This window comes from Panonychus citri, unplaced genomic scaffold (genome assembly GCF_014898815.1).
Source record: "Panonychus citri isolate SS breed McGregor unplaced genomic scaffold, ASM1489881v1 Contig00028, whole genome shotgun sequence".
Taxonomy (NCBI): domain Eukaryota; kingdom Metazoa; phylum Arthropoda; class Arachnida; order Trombidiformes; family Tetranychidae; genus Panonychus; species Panonychus citri.
In genome coordinates, this window is record NW_026515433.1 from 1,689,118 (window position 1) to 1,707,350 (window position 18,233).

General features: G+C 29.3%; 1 protein-coding gene and 2 long non-coding RNA genes across 13 annotated transcripts; 2 read left to right on the forward strand and 1 right to left on the reverse strand.

The window, feature by feature from the left end:
* Positions 1–216: 216 nt before the first annotated feature.
* LOC128397254 (very-long-chain 3-oxoacyl-CoA reductase-like) lies at positions 217–5,170 on the reverse strand. The gene is given in 9 exon segments (XM_053357962.1): positions 217–885; positions 888–1,536; positions 2,134–2,444; positions 2,510–2,931; positions 3,099–3,496; positions 3,719–4,137; positions 4,262–4,289; positions 4,630–4,663; positions 4,883–5,170. Coding segments are annotated over 2 exon segments (951 nt in total). The 5' UTR covers positions 1,399–1,536; positions 2,134–2,444; positions 2,510–2,931; positions 3,099–3,496; positions 3,719–4,137; positions 4,262–4,289; positions 4,630–4,663; positions 4,883–5,170; the 3' UTR covers positions 217–445.
* Positions 5,171–5,325: 155 nt separating this feature from the next.
* LOC128397288 (uncharacterized) lies at positions 5,326–5,897 on the forward strand. The gene is made up of 2 exons (XR_008326910.1): positions 5,326–5,746; positions 5,866–5,897. It is a non-coding gene; the product is annotated as an uncharacterized LOC128397288 (long non-coding RNA).
* Positions 5,898–6,608: 711 nt separating this feature from the next.
* Positions 6,609–13,059, forward strand: LOC128397285 (uncharacterized). Of its 11 annotated transcripts, none has more exons than XR_008326900.1 (9): positions 6,609–6,873; positions 7,269–7,978; positions 8,130–8,322; positions 8,663–9,134; positions 9,394–9,643; positions 9,759–9,929; positions 10,029–10,414; positions 10,516–10,828; positions 11,922–13,059. It is a non-coding gene; the product is annotated as an uncharacterized LOC128397285 (long non-coding RNA). The 11 variants fall into 11 exon arrangements; XR_008326898.1 differs by having other exon boundaries at positions 8,666–9,134; XR_008326902.1 differs by having other exon boundaries at positions 6,609–6,877; positions 8,130–9,134.
* The last annotated feature ends 5,174 nt before the right edge of the window (positions 13,060–18,233 follow it).

The window sequence follows — 18,233 nt, forward strand, 5'->3', positions numbered from 1 at the left end:
TTTAGATCATTGATTTTGTAATTAAGTCGATTTGAGAGTCTTCTCAGAAAAAAGTTTGTTGCGAGAGAAAAATATCAAAATCAAGAGTTCGAACGTCGATTCGATATAATTAAGGCCATTTCGAATTACCTGTAAAAGGTTTACCGGATCGCAAGAATTTCTCTTCGAACTTGAATTCCAATTGGATGGTAATTAGATATCAACACGCGGTTATGATTATTGTTATTTGAATAGAAATGATTTATTTGTAACAAAATTTGGTTTTTTGAAAAAAAATTCATTTGATTTAAAATCAAAGTAATTGTATTAAATTATTTCATAGATTTTACCAGCAAAAAATTGATACCACGAAAAAAATAGTCACCAGATTCCCACGAGTATCGAAACAGGCTGAACATCACTGACGTTGATGTTGGTGGTGTTTGATTATCACAATTAACACTGATTAAGTGTCTTTCTTATTATGCTTTTTATAAGCTTTTCTCCGTAATCCTTCAAGTGTTTTCATTGAAATTTTGGACATGAAATCCTCGATGGGAACAATACAATTAGCTGTGGTTGTGACGCAACCGTACAATTTGTGGGCCCAGAATCCGTAGGTTCGTCTTTCGATTCCAACGGTTGCAAGAGTCGCTCGAACGTAAGTTTTAGCTGAAGGTGTGGTCAACGAGGGTCTCATGCGACTCATGGAAGTGGCAACGAAAGCGGGAAGAACACTTTGAATTACGATTCCTTTTCTCTCATATTCCAAATATAAAGCCCGAGATAAATAATCGACATAGACTTTGGTAGCTGAATAAACGGCCAACAATGGAGTGGGCAGTGAACCGGCATAAGAAGCGATATTGATAATGATTCCTCTTCGAGCGGCCTCCATTTTGGAAGAATCAAATGGGTCATCTTAGTGACCGAAATTATGTTGATATTTATGAGCTTTTCGGTAGCCGATGAGTCCATTTTGGTGAAATATTCTGGATATTCATAAGAAGCACCAACATTGTTCACCAGAACATCAATATTACCATACAAAGAATTGATCTTCTCCTCGATTTTCGTGTAATCCGTTGAGCTGAAGTCAAAGGCAAGAGTCTCAACCTTACGAGCCTTAGGGCAATCGTTTTTAATGGAATCAGCAACAGTCTCCAACTTGGATTGAGTTCTTGAGATCAACAGTAAATTATATCCTTTGTTAGCTAATTGTTTACCATATTCAAGACCAATTCCATCGGTTGAACCTGTCACAACGGCCCAACTATCAGGTCCAGGTCGCCATTTAACACCTAAGCCAAAGGTTGGAGCCAATAGATTAGTATAAACAAGACGAATCACTTTGAATAGAAACCAAACTAGAAATGAATACCAAACAGTCCGACCCAAACAATCATAACAATCCGTCATTGTGGAAATATTATTGTTCACTAATCTCTTGGATTAAATTGTTCAACTTAAATTTAAGGTGAAATCCTGGTAAATTATCACGGAAACAATGAGAGTTGTTGATTGTTGGTAGCAAAGCAACAAACTGAATCGGTTTAACTAATTGCAAAGAGAGAGAAAGAAAAGAAAGAGAATCTGGTTATTGAGAGGAAAGAAAGATAAAGAAAGAAATAAGATGACGTTTACTTGAGAAAAGAAAACAAGTTTCACAATTAGAATTAACCAGGTAAGTAGAATGATTAAAAATGATGATTAGTCGAAATTCAATTTAATGATTTCTGTCAATTTCTGACAGTTAACTTTGAATTTATGTAAAAAATCATCGATTAGTTTGATTGGTTTGTAGTAAGTTGAAAACAACGAAAGTTATTGGAAAGTTAATCAACTGATTGTGAAAATTATCTTTCTCTCTACAATTAAATCAACACTCATTCTAAACATGGTTATTATTGGATTGTCATTTTAATTGTTTGTTTGTTTCACCTACAACATGTTCCAATACAATTGGTTGATTTTCTAGCCTTGGTTAATTGTTGCGAGAAAATTTGAAAGTTTGAGGAAACACAGAGAAATAAATTGTTACAACCAATAGTTGATTATTTAAAAGGAAGTTGCAAAGATAAACTCAATGATAATTGTTATTTATAAACGTAAACAACAATCATAATTAAGGAAAGAGTAAAATTTAATAATTACCTTGATTTTTTTTTCGTTCATTGATTTTCAGGCTTGCGAAAAGTATTAAAGTTCATTTCCAACTAATTTAGAATAGAGTTAATTTTTCGACCTATTGATTAACCTGAAAATCGAGAAGAAAAAAAATTAATTGCTTTGGAATAGAAAGAAATTAAAATCAACAATTATTCTATTAAAATGATTATCGCTAGATGGAGCTACAAGTTCCTGTGCGAAAACAATTTAATTGTTACAATTAAATTGAATGAAACAAAGATGATTTGATCGATTTAATTTCGATGCAAATCAAATTGATTAAAATGATCAGAAGTCTAAAGAAGAAAGAAAAAATAGAAATTAGAATGGAAAATGATTGGAAATCTATTGGCATATTTACCTGATCAATTGTGATCAAATTTTCACAATACCAGTAATTTATTGAATAATCATTTGATTATCCAATAAATTGTACAATTAACAAAATTGCCAATCAAAGTTTCATAGTAGAATCAATGAAAACGTTTGATAGGCTTCATTGTTAACTTAATATCAATCACTAGTCTATTGTATTCATCAGGAAGTTTTTATCATCTCCATTGAAATGATTAAATTGATTGTGAACATTGATTAACATGATTGATATCAATAGAGATTCCATATTTTATCCAGTCTTGAATAGACGATGTTCCAGGATGATTAACTTTCGATCATGTAAATTAACTTGTATATCTCGAGTTTCCATTAAGTTACCGGCAGAATTGAGCTTCGAACACTTTGATTTATAAATCGTAAGCTTAGTGAGTTGTGATTAAAATTGTTCTGCAAAAGAAAATAGAGAAAAACTTAACCAATCAAAAAGGATTTTTTATCTTCTCATCTGATTGTTAACACAAGAATTTAGATGAACAGGAAAAAAGAGCTAATAATCAAAGCTTAAAGAGAAAAACCTTTTCAACAGTGATTGTAAAGAAGCTTAAACTAGTTACCATGTTCAGTTATTTTCGAACTACATCTTAGAACTATCATCTTTATCATGCAAGTTCGATGTTCTTTGAGAGAAAAATCCATGATAAAGTATAACAACAACTGTAGAGGTAAATGTTTTCCCTTCTTTGGATAACCAATAGACAACAAACTAAAGTTTATCTTTGATATTATTCAGTAATGAGCCATGAGTAGAGTGGGGATTTGACAGATTATCATGGAAGGTGAATGAAGGGAGAAAAAACTTTGAATCTCTTTCGATATTCGTTATTTTTGCTCTTCGATCAACCAGCCAAATATCAGCAACATCTTTAGTAATAATAACCACAGGAACCAATCATGTTATAAGTTTCCAGTTCTTGGAGATGATGATTAAGAAGATGGAGAAAAAATCATTTAGCTAAAAGCAGGAAACAAGAAAAGCAAAAATCAAGCATCATTATTAGTATTAATACAGAAACATAAATATTATCAACTCTATTAAGAGGTGGGAGTTACATATTATCCAAGTATAAATGATGTTTGTGAGTGAGAAAGAGAGAGAAAAAGTAATGATGATGATGAGGGAGGAAATGCAAAGGTAGCAAATCAAATGATTCTGATTAATTTGATGAAAATTTACCTGTTATTCAATGGAGAGAAAATGATAAATATGAAAACATTTATGTCAAAATATGATAACACGCATTTACTTTTATCAGAATCATTGATTACCAGCATTCTCTTTGTTTTCATCTTTTATATTTGTATTTCCTTCTCATCTTTATCATCAACATTTTCCACCCAAACTCCTTCGCTCACATCCTGGGCTTGATTTTCTTTTCTCTTCTTCCTCTTGTGTCGTCTCTCCTTTTCTCTTTAAATTCTCTTTTTCCTTTATTTCGCCATCATTTTCTCCTCTCCTTTATTTTCCTTCATCTTCCTCCTTTTCCTTTTCCTCTCATCTTCTTCTTCTTCTTCTTCTTTGGTGGTGGAAGTCCCTCTCATCCGAAAATCTCTGCTCAACTGTTGCTGTGAAATGTCAGTATATTATTTTGTAACCTAGAGAGAGAGAGAGAGAGAGAGAGAGAGAGAGAGAGAGAGAGAGAGAGAGAGAGAGAGAGAGAGAAATTTATTCTATGAATAAATATTACGCTTTCAAGATCATTTTCATGTAAATTGTTACCCAACCAATGGAGGTTTTTATCATCCGGCTAGAAAAGAGAAGAAAAAAAATAGAAATAATAAAATCTTTGATAAAGATGAAATGATTTGGTAAATGGTATTAGAAGCAAATCAAGGTGAATCAAGGTAAAAAGGCTTATGCATTATTATAATATTAGTAAGAATCAAGGAAAATAAATGTTGAAATTTTTTCCTAAATCAAATTAGGCCTTCGCCTTAGAAACTCACTCATAATCAGTTGAAAATCTATACAAATGCTAATGTTGATTCAAAATCGCATTTCTCTCTCCTTCTCTATCCTTTTCTCTCATGAATCTTTCTTCATGCAATAAACTCAAGTGAGTATAACACTTTACCAAATATACTTACATGAATGAATGAATAAACCATTGAATAAAAAAGGCTAAATGAAGAGAGAGAGAGAAATATGAATGAATATGATACCCAAAAATAATGAAGGTGAATAGATTATCACAAGTTAGAGGTTATTATTATTACTTTTCTCATAATATTAATCCAATTGCAATAACAATTGTCAATTGAGTGTAAAATCAATTAAATAATACATATTTATATAGATAATGAATCTGTTCATGTAACAATAATGTAAAAATCAACTTACCAGAGCTTAGGCCTAAGACCATTGTTGTTAATCACCTAAAGATTAACTTTGACGATTATTGATTAAATTGATGAAAGTGATGCCAGTGATCAAATCAGGCGAATAGTCGAGAAATAAATTGAAATATTTAAAGTAAATAGAAGATTAAATTGGTAAGAGTTAATTTAGATGAGAATCACAATCAAATCAACCAAACAAAATGAATTGGAAAATATCATAAATTGATTGACACATTTAAGGGAATAAATATTCACAAAGAAATTTAATCAACACCAGACACTGGAATCAGATAATTAACTGTGAAATTTGGTGGAAATAAATTGCTATTAACATGAAACGAACAATTTAACAATAAAATCAATTGATTATCAAGTGAAATATGTGATCGGTTAAAAAGTGAACAGATTTTCAAGTTAACCCCTTTTTTTATTAACTAATTTTCCCTTTAGAATTTTTTTTCCAAAAAAAAAAAAAGTTAACTTGATTATCTTAACACTCATTGGAATCAATTTGTATGTTAATGTTTTTATTTGTTAATTTAGTTCGTCTGATTGTGTTTTCCCATCGAATTGATTATCATCAGGAGAAAAAGAAAATAGAATATACAATTTATTCTAAGTTACCCTTTTTTCTTCAATTCTAATCATAAGTCATCATCAACAGTCAACATTAACTGTTCATCATTTGGAATCTTTTGTTACCGTTTATTTGATGTTCTTTACAACATTGTGATTATCTTATTGAGAAATTGGATGAGAGAGAGAGAGAGAGAGAGAGAGAGAGAGAGAACATTATTGATAAAATTGTTACTTTTCATCGACTAAATTAAGTCTCGTTGCAAATTGTAATTTATTCTTATGAGAGGTAATACAATTGGGGTGATCAATGTTGAAAAAGAAACATTTCAATTTCATTTTCAATTTTTCTCTTTTTTCTATGTTCTTTTCTCATCAAAATCTATGGTGGAAATGAAATTTTATTAGAAAAGAAAACAGTAATCATCATCTTTTCAAGGTAAGAAGAGTAAAAGTAGAAAGTAGTGGCAATTAAAATTCTTAGAGTTGATTTTGTCTTCACCGATTCTTTTCCTTGTGAATATCTCATATCATCCATCTGATCCTTTTACTCTTGTTTTTTTATTACAGGAACAAAATACAAGGTGAAACTTGATACATATTCTTAATCATCATCTTATACAGACTGGGATTTCTCTCTCTCTCTCTCTTTTTCCATCATGATTGGTAATAAAAGCGACACAGGAATTATGATACACAGAAGATTTGAAAGCCAGTGGAAAGCTGAAAGATTGAACAAAATTGAAGCCATTACCGTTTGCTGATTAAGGAAGATACTCAAAAGGATGACCAAAAAGATTGCAAGATAATCAATGTTGTCGATGGTCAAATGACTGTGCTGATGAATCTTATTAATTGAAAGTAAACCATCAAATCACTATCAGCAGAAAATTGTTTCCATGTGTGTGTGTATTCATTTTCATCGTTGTTTTTTTCAAGTTTCAAATTTTCCAGATGAAAAACAATTTAGGAATTTTTTTTCTGCTGTTGCTGTTGATTTTATATACCTGATCTTACTCAGCATTTTAATTTTGCTGATTACATCAAAGATAATGGCAATTTCCCTCTTTGAACACTTTTTTCTTGCCTCAACTCTTCCATCTCATCTTTTTCACCTCTCTCGCTCTCTCACTCTCTCATTCTCATTCTCTCTCTCTCTCTCTCTTTTTCCATCATGATTGGTAATAAAAGCGACACAGGAATTATGATACACAGAAGATTTGAAAGCCAGTGGAAAGCTGAAAGATTGAACAAAATTGAAGCCATTACCGTTTGCTGATTAAGGAAGATACTCAAAAGGATGACCAAAAAGATTGCAAGATAATCAATGTTGTCGATGGTCAAATGACTGTGCTGATGAATCTTATTAATTGAAAGTAAACCATCAAATCACTATCAGCAGAAAATTGTTTCCATGTGTGTGTGTATTCATTTTCATCGTTGTTTTTTTCAAGTTTCAAATTTTCCAGATGAAAAACAATTTAGGAATTTTTTTCTGCTGTTGCTGTTGATTTTATATACCTGATCTTACTCAGCATTTTAATTTTGCTGATTACATCAAAGATAATGGCAATTTCCCTCTTTGAACACTTTTTTCTTGCCTCAACTCTTCCATCTCATCTTTTTCACCTCTCTCGCTCTCTCACTCTCTCATTCTCTCTCTCTCTATCTTCATCATCTGTTTCCTTCTTTTTGGAGCCTTTTTTGATTAATTTTCAATCTCTGATCTATGTTACTACTTTCTCCTAATTTCTTGTAATACTTTCTCTTCTTTCTCTTCTTTTCGTTTTTTTCTTCTTCTCTAACTACAGACTCCTTGTTTTCTTCATGGTTTCAGTTGAATGCACGAGATAGGAACCAATATTGAGAACCAGTAGAATTAAAAACATGGAAGGTTTTTGATTAATCGACCGGTAGAAGAAGCAAAAGAGGAAAAAAGGAAAAAGATACAATACAAAATTGCGTGTTTTTCATCAATTGATGTTACATTATAATGGTCAAACTGGATCAAAGGTCAAAGGAAGAAAGAGAAAAAGATAAAGAGAAGAGATCAAGTTTCCATATTGAATCATTTGAGAATATCCCTAGCTAATTGTTTCTTATTTTAATTGGTTCATCATCATCATCATCATTTTGGTCTATGTGTTTTCCTCACATAGGAAAGACCTAAAAAAAGTATCAACTCATCAAAATCATCAAATTTACACCAAAGATTGAAAGATATCATCATGACAATATGATATTAATTACTTAATATCATGTTTAATTTATCCATCATATTTGTATATCAAGACAATCAGCAAACCATGAAGCAATCAATGGAAATGGATCTCGTAAATAACTACCTCTCTCTCTCTCTCGCAATTTAATTGATTGTAGACACACTTCATAACCATAAAGCGATGGATCGACTTATCATGTTAACACTAAATAACAACGATAATCTAAATATGAAGAATAGAAAATGATTGTTAATAGTTAGATGATTTATATATTGTTATTTGAGTCGTTTCTCCAACTCGTAAGTCATTTTTCCATTGAGGAGAATTTTTTTCTTCTTCTAAAAAGATTTATTTATCTTCATAGAACTTTATTCTTATTATCATTATTGTTGATCGTTTTTTATCCTAATAACTAATATATTTTATCTTTCATCTTTTCCTTCACTGTAGATGCAGACACAAGGATCATAAACCACACGGATAATAATTTTCTACCATCATTATCATTGTTTTTTATGATTTTTACAATATTTATCCAAAGAGTATTAATCTGTCAAGAGAAAGGGAGAAAAAGAAAGACCCAAGAAGTTGTATCAAGAAGAGAGGGCGAGAAAAATCATCAACTGATGAAAATGGATTAACGGTAATCAAGAAGCATATACTATCCATCCAACATAATCAAATTAAGTGCTATTTGACAGGCATCCTTTTCGTCCTTTTTTTTTATATTATATATCATCATCATCATCTCTTTTCTCTTCATTTTCTATGAACTCTCAACTGAATGGTCAATACTCATTTTGACTGAATGGACTCTTACCCAAAATGATAACCACCATCTTCTAAACTCTGAGCTTTCATCAATCAATTTATAAGAAACAACAACATTAAGCAATTGCTTATTTCTTTGTTCTTTTTAAACATTATCATCATCTTCATCTTATTTTCTTTTTCACTCTTCTTTTTTCTCTCTCTCTCCAAAGTAGATATTTTCGAAACGATAAACATTTACCTGACTCTCAAATAATAGATGAGTAGCTTTTCATTGACCTCAATGGGCTATTCATTTCTGTACTGGTTAAAAAGAAGAGGAAACAAAAGCAAAGGGTATAAATATTCACAGAGGAATCTTAACAATCTATTGACGGTGTTAATGTGCAAGTAAATTATATTAATAGTTATTGGAAGATGGGTCAGGTAGGAGATGGAGAAAAGGAATTGCAACTAAAGATTATCAAAGGATCATCATCATCATCAACAGGAGGAATAAGATGAAAAATGTTGAATCAACTTTGACCCTATTGACCATTTTGAAGAGAACACATTAAATCCCTTATTCTATTATGTGTGTTCTTTCATTTTCCTCATCTTCTTCTTCAATGTGTTCATCTTTTCGCATTCATCAACATCATCTTAATCATTTCAATCTCCATCTTTATTTTCACCTTTTTCCATGTTTAGTAGTTTCATTTTTTTTTTCTTCTCTTCTATTTATCCTCCCATTGCTTGTTCATCTATCTTAAACCAATATTTTCCTTCTTTATCCATATTACAGTTATCTTCATCTTTTCTCCTTCCTTTCTCAGATCAATCAGATTTTTTCCTTCTCTCTCTCTCTCTCTATTTTGAAACATCTCTGTAAACATAACCTGAGGATGCTTCAAGAATCTCATGAACTTTTCTTTATTTTTCTCTTTCTTTTCTTCTCTGATAGGATCAATGGTTATTTGGTGACAATTTGCAACTTGAAATTTAATTTACTGTTCAGAATAGGAAGCGATTTGGCTTTATTCAAAATCGATTCTCTCAATAGGTTCGAGGAAAAAAGAGAGAGAAATTCAATGAAGGATATTGATAATATTATAAACAAGGATGATGGAGGAAGATAAAGATGGAGAAGAAAATAAAAATGAAGATAAAGAAGACAAAAATATACTAAGAGATTGAAGGTGAAGGTAATAGAGGTAAATTCAACTAGTTAAACATATGAAGAGGAAAAAAGTAATACTTGAACAGTTCACTTGAAAAAAAGGCTTCGAAATATATATCTCTCTCTCTCTCTATATTTGTGTACAAAAGAGGAAGAGAAAGATGAAGATGATAAATATGATGGAGTAGAAAACCAGCCAAAGCAAAAGAAAAAGAGAGAACCGAAAGAAGCCCCTGAAGCAAGAAATTGAACCTCTTCTCGAATAATATCACCATCATCATCTCAATTCTATTCGAAACATTCCCTGGGATGGAAGGAAAGTAATAGAAACTAATATTTGGAATATTAGATAAGAAAAAAAGAGAAAAAGAACTTTTTGACTATTTCCTCATTCATTTTTCTTTTCTTCTTTTTTTCAGGTACATATTCATACCAAGAATATAATTATGGTCTCAATGGTGATGAAGAATTGACAGTTACAACTGTTATCTTCATCAACACCACCATCAACAACAATAATCATCATCACAAGAACATAATATCATCAAGTGAGAGAGAGAGAGAGAGAGAGAGAAGATAAAATGAATGGGAAAATCTCCAAGGGTTTAACCAAGTTTACTCGATCATCAAACTCCTTAAAGGCAAAGTAATGAAAATGAACAATCACTTGAAAGTTTCATCTTCATGATGATCATTTTTATCGTCATCATATCATGTGTCCAATGTTGTGAAAATTTTATCCACTTCCTGAAATCAATAGACAACAATTGTTGATACCAAGTGAAAAAAATTATCAAATGAAACGGTAACAATTTTTTGCCTTCCTCTCCCCTGATCATCATGATGATAATGATGATTATTTCACCATAGACTTGGAATCTAATGTCTTATTGATTATCTTTCTAGCGCATGTTTCCAGTTGATTGTTATTATAATATAAATGATTTGACATTTACTATTAGATAATAATTTGGGTTTATCAATTGAATTGGTTGGCTCAATCATCATCATCATTGATGATCAACATAATAATAACCTGATTATGATTCAATGATTCAAACGGATGAAAGACTGATGATGATCAATGAATCTCAAGTAAATTTGATTGTGAAAACCTTACCTGGTGAAGAGAAATGAAAAAATGATTTCCAGAAGCAGTTGATTTGATTTTCTGTCAATCAATCATGGTTAACTGAACACCAATAGATCAAATTTACGAGTAAAGTGTTTCCCTAACAATATAATACTTTCTCATCCTTTCCTTTTCCTCCTCATCCTCATCATCATCATCATGTATTGTTATTGTTGATAATACATACACGATATCAATAATATCTGAGCCCAAGGAAAAAAAATCAACTAATAACAATCCTAATTATGATGATAGTTTAATCAATCTAACATATTAGTTTCATCATGATGGCGATTTTGTTTTCAATCAGTTTAATAATAACAATTAACAGGTTAATATAAGATTAACCTTATTAGGATTGATTTCTTACTTTTGATTGTCTCATCTTCACAATCAATGTAATTAGATTATCATCCGTGATAATTATCAATATTATCTGTATTTTTGACTTGATAACATGACAATTTAACTTAATTAATTGCCAACTAACTCATTAATTTTGAACATTATTTATCAAGGTTAATGGTTATTCTGTTAATTAAATAAATTTGCTCAATATCTTGATTTTAATGATGATTTAACTGCCAAAATATTAACAATTTAATAAATTTATCATTGATTTATTAATTATCACTGAAACTTATATAATATCCTCCAAGTTTCATCTGATTAATTGGATCAGGTTTAATCATGATAACGATAATATTTAAGTATTAATTTTTTGGGTGGGTCATAATTTACCTTGATTATTGTTACTTGATTTACAGTTAACTGTTAAATCTCAAATCAATAATAAATCATTTCAATGATTTAACTAATCTTTGTGGTATTAAAACCATAAAAACATAATTTAAACTTAGATATCCCAAAGAGATGAACAAATAAAAAACTATTAACTTGATTAACTTTGTAACGTAACAATTTAATCAACAAATTGTTTCTCCATTTTCAAATTACAGAAAAAAGTATCTCGATTGTTTCGTTAGTTAATCAACATTTAACTGTGTTTACGTTTTAACTATTAACCACCATTAATAGAAACAATTAAATCATTGAAGGTTAACAATTTTTTAGATTAATTGTGAAAACAATTTGTTTCAATAGTTATTTCACTCCAAGTAATCAACTACAATTAACTAATTAACTAATTTCTCTGTTGTTTTTTTTTCTTGTTTTCTAGGTTAACTTGAAGCTCTCAAAGAGACAGGAAAACAATTGTATTAATCACATTAATTTAGTTAATCATTTTGTAATAACAAAACTAAATTACAATTGTACTTAACTAGACTGATTATCAATTCACCCACAAATGATTTAACAATTAACTTGAATGGAAAACAACAATTTAAACTGGATTATCAGGCAACAATAACAACAATGATTTAAGCAAAATTAAGTTAACAACGGACTCAAACAATTTAACTGATGAACGACCAATATAATCAATAACAATCAATGTGAACAATCAGTGAATGATTTAAATTACAATGGTGATAATAGTAAATCACAATTGAAATTTACAATGAGAGTTAAAAAAATGATTGTTAACTAATAGTAACATTAAAATGAAGCCAGAATTCAGGGTAACCACAAGTTACATGGAGGAAAAAATTGAACAGAAATGAACAATAATAATATGATTATGATGATTTCAATTTCCAGATATTATCTCGTGAATTGAAAACAACAGAATGAAATAATAAATTTAGTTCTCAAGGGAATTACAATGAAGTAATCATGATAATATGAATTGCGAAGGCTGAAAAACTGAATCAACAATTTGTCTGATGAATTTAGTTTTACACTTTTTTCTTACAATATCATGATGATCATTTCTAATAATAATCATGATGAAATATTATTATGATTACTTTCATTTTCTGTTGATACAAATGGTGGAGAAGAAGAAGAAAAAAAATGATAACAATTGGAAAAAGAGAAAATAACAATAATAGTGACCTAATCATGTTCGAGGTTCAGAACTTTTTTCTTCTTCTTCTTCTATGTAATATGTTGGGATGAGAGAGAAAAAAGTTCTAACCAGAAAATAGATAATAATTGAAAGATATTTTATCTATTATCATTTTGATTGTCTTCTTTTCTTCATTTTTTTCTTCTTCTTCTCTTTCTTTTCTTATTACTTTATCATCTTCATGATTATCGTCATCATCATGGTGATCATATGTTACCCTGAGTTGATTTTCATCTGAGGTTTCATTTGATTCTTATTGTTTTCTGATTTCATTTATCTTTAACCTTAATTGTTGGCTAATTGAATTGTCACTTGTTCTTTGTATTTGTTGTTATTACAATTTAATTTAATTTAGTTGTGTTGATCTGATTAAACAATTAACTTACTTGACTATGTAAGTTGAACAATTTGTTTCCAATTTGATTAATTTTCATTTTGTTTCTCTGTATTTTTTTTAATCAGTCTCTTGATTAATCTGATAATCTCATTGTTGTTTTTAATTTATATATCAAACTAATCATGATTAACTTTTTTGCAAACAATTTATTGATTATAATCTGTTAGTTAATAACAAACTTTTCAATGTTGAACAGTTTCATTAGTTAGGCTTAATTGTCATTAAGTTTTTAATTATTCTGACAACAATTAATAACTCTAACTAAACTTAATCTGTTGTTAATCAATATCAATATATAATTTATTATATATAAATTGTGATTACAATTAAAAGCTTTCTAAGTGTTACCTTAATTAATCAGAACCGTTAACCTTTGATTTGATTAGCTCACAATCAGCCCATTGATGAAAACAATTTAATATTACAATCAACTGATTATATTTATTAGAATCAAGTTGATATTAAATTGTTGATATAATGAAAAGTTAACGATAAAATTAAATTGTTTCAATGAGGGAAAAAAATTAATATAAATGATTGCTGATTAAATGATAACAATCAAAGTTGATTAAAAATTAAATGAAATTATTTTCACACTTAAAAAGATATAATTGAAAATAGGAAATTGAAAAAAATAAAATAAACTAAACTGATTGTTAACAATCAAGTAAATTATAACAACAGACAATCATAATCATTGAAGCAATTTGATTATATTCAAATGATCAAGTATTACAACAATTTAATAACTTGCCTGAGGGGATGAATATAAATATGATTAAAAGGAAGAAGAAAAAAAAATCAAAAAATCTAATCGATAAATAGATTACAATCAAATTGAACAGTTAATTATGATTAAAATTTAATTCTCAAACCATGAATATAATAATGAATCAACTGTCAGCTGATTTTCACCACCAATGGATCAATGATTGAGTCTGAACTTTGTTGATTTCCTCTCAAGTTTATCTCCTCCTCTCTCTTCATAAATCATAACTTTACCATGTAAACAAATATTATCCCATGGAAAACATGAAAACCTTCATGAGTAACACATTTCCTTCATGGTGGTGGTGGAAAAACTTCCCACTCCCACCCTGTAGCTTTTCCAGAGGAGCCTTTTTGATATCCTAATAATATTATTGTTTATTTTCACTCTCTCATTCAATTTATTGTTTACCTTTTTTCATTCATATTTTTTTTTTGATCAAATCAATTTGATTTTCCAACAATTTAGCCATTTTCATGATACTTTATCCTGTTTCATTGAGTTGTTGTTGTTGTTGTTCAATTGTTTGAATTGATTAGTTAGATTTTGTTTGATGTTCATAAATGACTGATTGTTTAATGAGCATTTAGTATTTGCTCATTGAATTAATATCTTATTTCTTGTTAACTAACAGTTAGTATTTACATTTATGATTATGTAGTTTGAATTGGTGAAAATTTCAAATTTTGATATGCTAATTGTTGCCTGAGTGTTAATCATGTTCAAGTAATAATATTTTTCCACTGAGTTTGGATTCGTTTATTATTATTTTGCTTTTCTTTAACTTTTTCCTGGTAATGAAAACATTATCTTAGTCACATGTTTAATTCTCGGTGGGTTTTATTCAAGATGAAACCTTATCCCACCACAACCGTGGTGGTGATGATGATGACGATGATTATATTGATTGGTGAAAATTTTTCTCTTTACTTTGTTATCTTATGAGGTATCGTTAGGCTGCTTGTTATCCTCTCGAATCCCTTACTGGTCAAGAGAGAGAGAGAGAGAGAGAGAGAGAGAGAGAGAGAGAGTTCTGGACAATGAGATAACTCTGAATTCTCAACAGGATAATTCATCTTTCAACATTGGAATCATTTTGATTAATATCATTTTCTTTTTTCTTTCTTGTCATCATCATCAAGTTTCAGGTTAACCATGGGGTCAATATGATTATCACCATGAAGATGACCAACATCTCGATGATAATAAATTGTCACAAACAAGGAAACAATAACAAATAAGAAAAAGAAAAGAAAAAACTTTCAAAACTGTCAAAGAATCACAATTATCTCCAATTGTGCAATTCCAGTTTCCACCCAAAAGTTTCAATTGAAACTTCATTCAACTCGTAGAGAAAAGTAATTAACATGATAAAAGAGAATATGAGAAAAAATTTTATTCAAATGAATTTCAATTCTTATATTATTCTGATTAAATTGTAATCATAATCTTTTTCGTACACAATCACAATTAAGTAAATTAACTGTGTATTCACATGTTAATATCAAGCTGTCACCTCTAATGTTTACAATCAAAAACTTGACCAGCATTGAATACGGAAGCGGAAATGATGGATTGCAAAGTCCTAATTTTCATAAGGCAACTGTTAATGAAAATGATGCATCTTAATTAGCAAATTGTATTGAGGAAGAAAAATCTAATTTCCATTTTGCTTAATCAACTCAAACCACAATCAAAAGTTAAATTGTTCAACCTTATTACTGATCAATATTCAACAAACTAATATCAATGTAAATTAGCTTGACATTGATTATTAACCTACAATCGGAATATTAAATAGCTGGACAATAAAGTAAATGATTAAAAGTGTTATTTAGCTTAATTGTTGTCATTTGGAGTATTATACAAATGTGATGATCTCGAGGTGTTGGGATAATATTTTCATGAAAAAGTTTAATCATCTCGGGAATTGAATGAGACCAACGGGCAATGGTCAGTGGAAGAGGATTCTAGTTAATGACCAAGGATTTACTATGTATCAGTGTCTTTAGATTCATTACAATGACACACCACACCCTTGAAGATTATATTACATCTTCCTTTATCATCCTCATCCTCATCTCCATCCTCATCTTCATCTTTGCAATTTGGACTTTTTTGTTTCGCTCTGTCAATATTATTGTTACTCAGTTGCACGTTTTTCCCTTAATCATCATCATCTCATTTGCAATTTACTGTTACTCTGTTTATCTTCATCATCATCTTCATTATCATCCTTCTCCCACTCCTCTTCCTGTTCCTCCTTCATCTTCATCATCACTATTGACACACTTTCCTTTTGCCTGTGTATATATTTTCATGTGTCTCTCCCTCTAAGATAAAATCATTTCTGATTCCTTTTCTTTCATCAAACTGACAATTTAATCACAATCAATAAATTGCTTTGCTAACTGAATGAATATTTTTTCAATTGTATTATGAATGCAATTAAATTTCCTGATACACTTGGAAACATCTCAAGCAATAGTAGTGATTGTGATTAACGGTAAATTTAATTTCTAATAAATAACATAAACATACTAGTGTAGTTAAATATTGTTACTACTAAAATGATATTATCATTATCTTGATTGTTAAGTTAATTAAAATTGGTTACATTGGTGTTAATTAGACTGGAACACATGAAAATTATCATTTATCATAACACTCGATGTCATATTTGATATTCTCATATTAAAATTATCCCAAGTCCAGTTAATTAATTAAGTTATATAAATTTTAACCATAACAAGAGCCTCGTAATTAACTTTTATTGTAAAAAAAAGTTCATCAAAAAGCAAAAAAATTAACATGAAATAAAATTAAATGAAAGCTAAACGGAAACGGAAAATCAACTCGAACCCCCTGAAAAAATGACCAAAGTTCAACAACATTGTATTCAAATCGTAATTGTAATTATTATAATTGTGTTTTTGATTAAAGTTTCAGAGTTAATCAGATGATTAAACAACAACAAAAACATGAGAATGAAAAATTTTCACCAATTGTAATAATCAAGTTCCAACAGATCAATGGTCAGTTTGTAATGTTTTCATATGAGGTTGACCATTATTCATTTATACTGGTTGAAGATGATGAGGATGGTCAGTGAAAATGATGAAGATGAACATGATGATGATGATGATGAGCTTTACAGAATGATGAATGACCAATCTGTTGGTGAGACGTGCTAGAAATGGTCAGTTGAAATAAAGATAAATGTGTATTGGTCAAGCCTTAACTCTTAACTACGATTACACTTACAAAGTTATATAATGAAAGTTGACCATCAAGATGAAGATGATGATGAATGAGAGAGTTGAAAGGTCATGACAGTTAATCCATATTCAATCAACTATTATAATGTATACATACTGATTGTTTCTGTTACCAGAACCAAATTAAAGTGATTAACTTTGAAAACTTTGATGATTAACATGCAAATCTTTCAATGGATTTAGAAACTAAATTAACTGACCACAACAATCAAGTCTAATGATTCAAATGATAATTAGTAGTTAAATTAACTTGACCAAATATAAATATGACCAGAAAAATCTTAACCATTAAATTGTTGATCTTGATTAATTAATTTTCTGACAAAATAATGAATACTTTGTCTATGGTAAATGATTATTTGCTTCAATAGTCACAATTAACTCTGATAACATGATTGAAAATCATCAATTCAATTGTAACAATTTATATTCGTTGATATTATTTTGATTGGTTACCTTTGAAATTGAATTTATTATAATATATATTATTATTATTATCATGACAAAGATGATAAACATTTAATTGAATTAAGATTCCCTAGTGAATTGTTTTCAGTTAATTGTAACAATTAAAATGATAATAGTATTGATTGTCAACTCGTAATAATTTTTTGGCTTTTTCTTGAATATTAAATAATCAATGGGAATGATTTTCTCATAATTTATCACCATTAACTGATTGTGGCTTTGATATCATTGATTTAATCATAATAATAATAAATGGTTATCATGAAATTATAGCCTCAGTTTCATGAGATAACGATAATGTTGATACTTTATTATGAAAGAAATTATTTTGTATCTCTTTTTTGTTATCAGGAGAATCAGAACTTTTTTTTCAACAGAATTCATTGTATCTGTTCACAGGTAGTTAATCCCTTGGTGAGGACTTAACGGATTTAACCCTTGGATTAGTGGATCTCAGTCGACAGAATTCATTGTAATCTTGTTTTCTCTTGGAGACCAAATGATAATTTTAAGAATGAACTTTTTCTTTCCTTCATGGTGACAAAAATTCTGAAAAGAAAATCTTTTAAGAAGAAAAGTTTCTCATTTCTAATGGATTTTTTTTTCTT